Below are 505 nucleotides of genomic sequence, written 5' to 3'. Positions count from 1 at the left end.
CAGCAGCAGCAGCATGGGCTGAAGACGCGCCGCACCTGGACTGGAAGGCCGAGCTGGCAGCAGTGCTGCTGTTCAATAGAGAAACAGCAGCACTTGTGTCTCCGCTGCTGCTGCGGGAAGAGCTGCGGCCTCCCCCGCAGGCCCCCGACGCCCCCAGAGACTTGAAGAGGGTCAGCAGCAAACAGCTGCTGCTGCTGCTGCTGTTCGTGCTGCTGCTGCTGTTGCCGCGTCCCCGAGGGCCGCAGAGGCCGAGACCTGCTGGTGCTGCTGTTGCTGCTGCTGTTGCTGTTGCTGCTGCTGCTGCAGCCCCGCGGGCTAGAGATTCCGAGACCTGCTGCAGCCGTTGCTGCTGTTGCTGCTGCAGCAGCAGGACATCCTGCCGAGGCGTCCTGCTGCCAATGCTTGCGCAGCCTTTGTTGCGTGCCCCTCTTGCTGACGCGCTAGCTGCCAGTGGTGCTTCTCACGTGTTGCTGCTGCTGCTGCTGCTGCTGCTGCTGCTGCTGCA

General features: G+C 64.6%; 1 protein-coding gene across 1 annotated transcript in view; it reads left to right on the top strand.

Annotated features, from left to right (window-relative positions):
• ETH_00043025 (nucleoporin, putative) overlaps positions 1-505 on the top strand; it is a gene marked incomplete at both ends in the record, with an annotated part of 3,742 nt that overhangs the window by 2,077 nt on the left and 1,160 nt on the right. The window contains one exon of the mRNA XM_013374922.1: positions 4-170. Within this exon, the coding sequence (XP_013230376.1) occupies positions 4-170 (167 nt within the window). The remainder of the gene's footprint in view (positions 1-3; positions 171-505) is intronic.

The sequence above is a fragment of the Eimeria tenella genome, genomic scaffold (assembly GCF_000499545.2).
Source record: "Eimeria tenella Houghton genomic scaffold, Eth_scaff2394, whole genome shotgun sequence".
In the NCBI taxonomy this organism is placed as follows: Eukaryota; Apicomplexa; class Conoidasida; order Eucoccidiorida; family Eimeriidae; genus Eimeria; species Eimeria tenella.
This window is presented reverse-complemented; position numbering and strand designations above follow the sequence as displayed.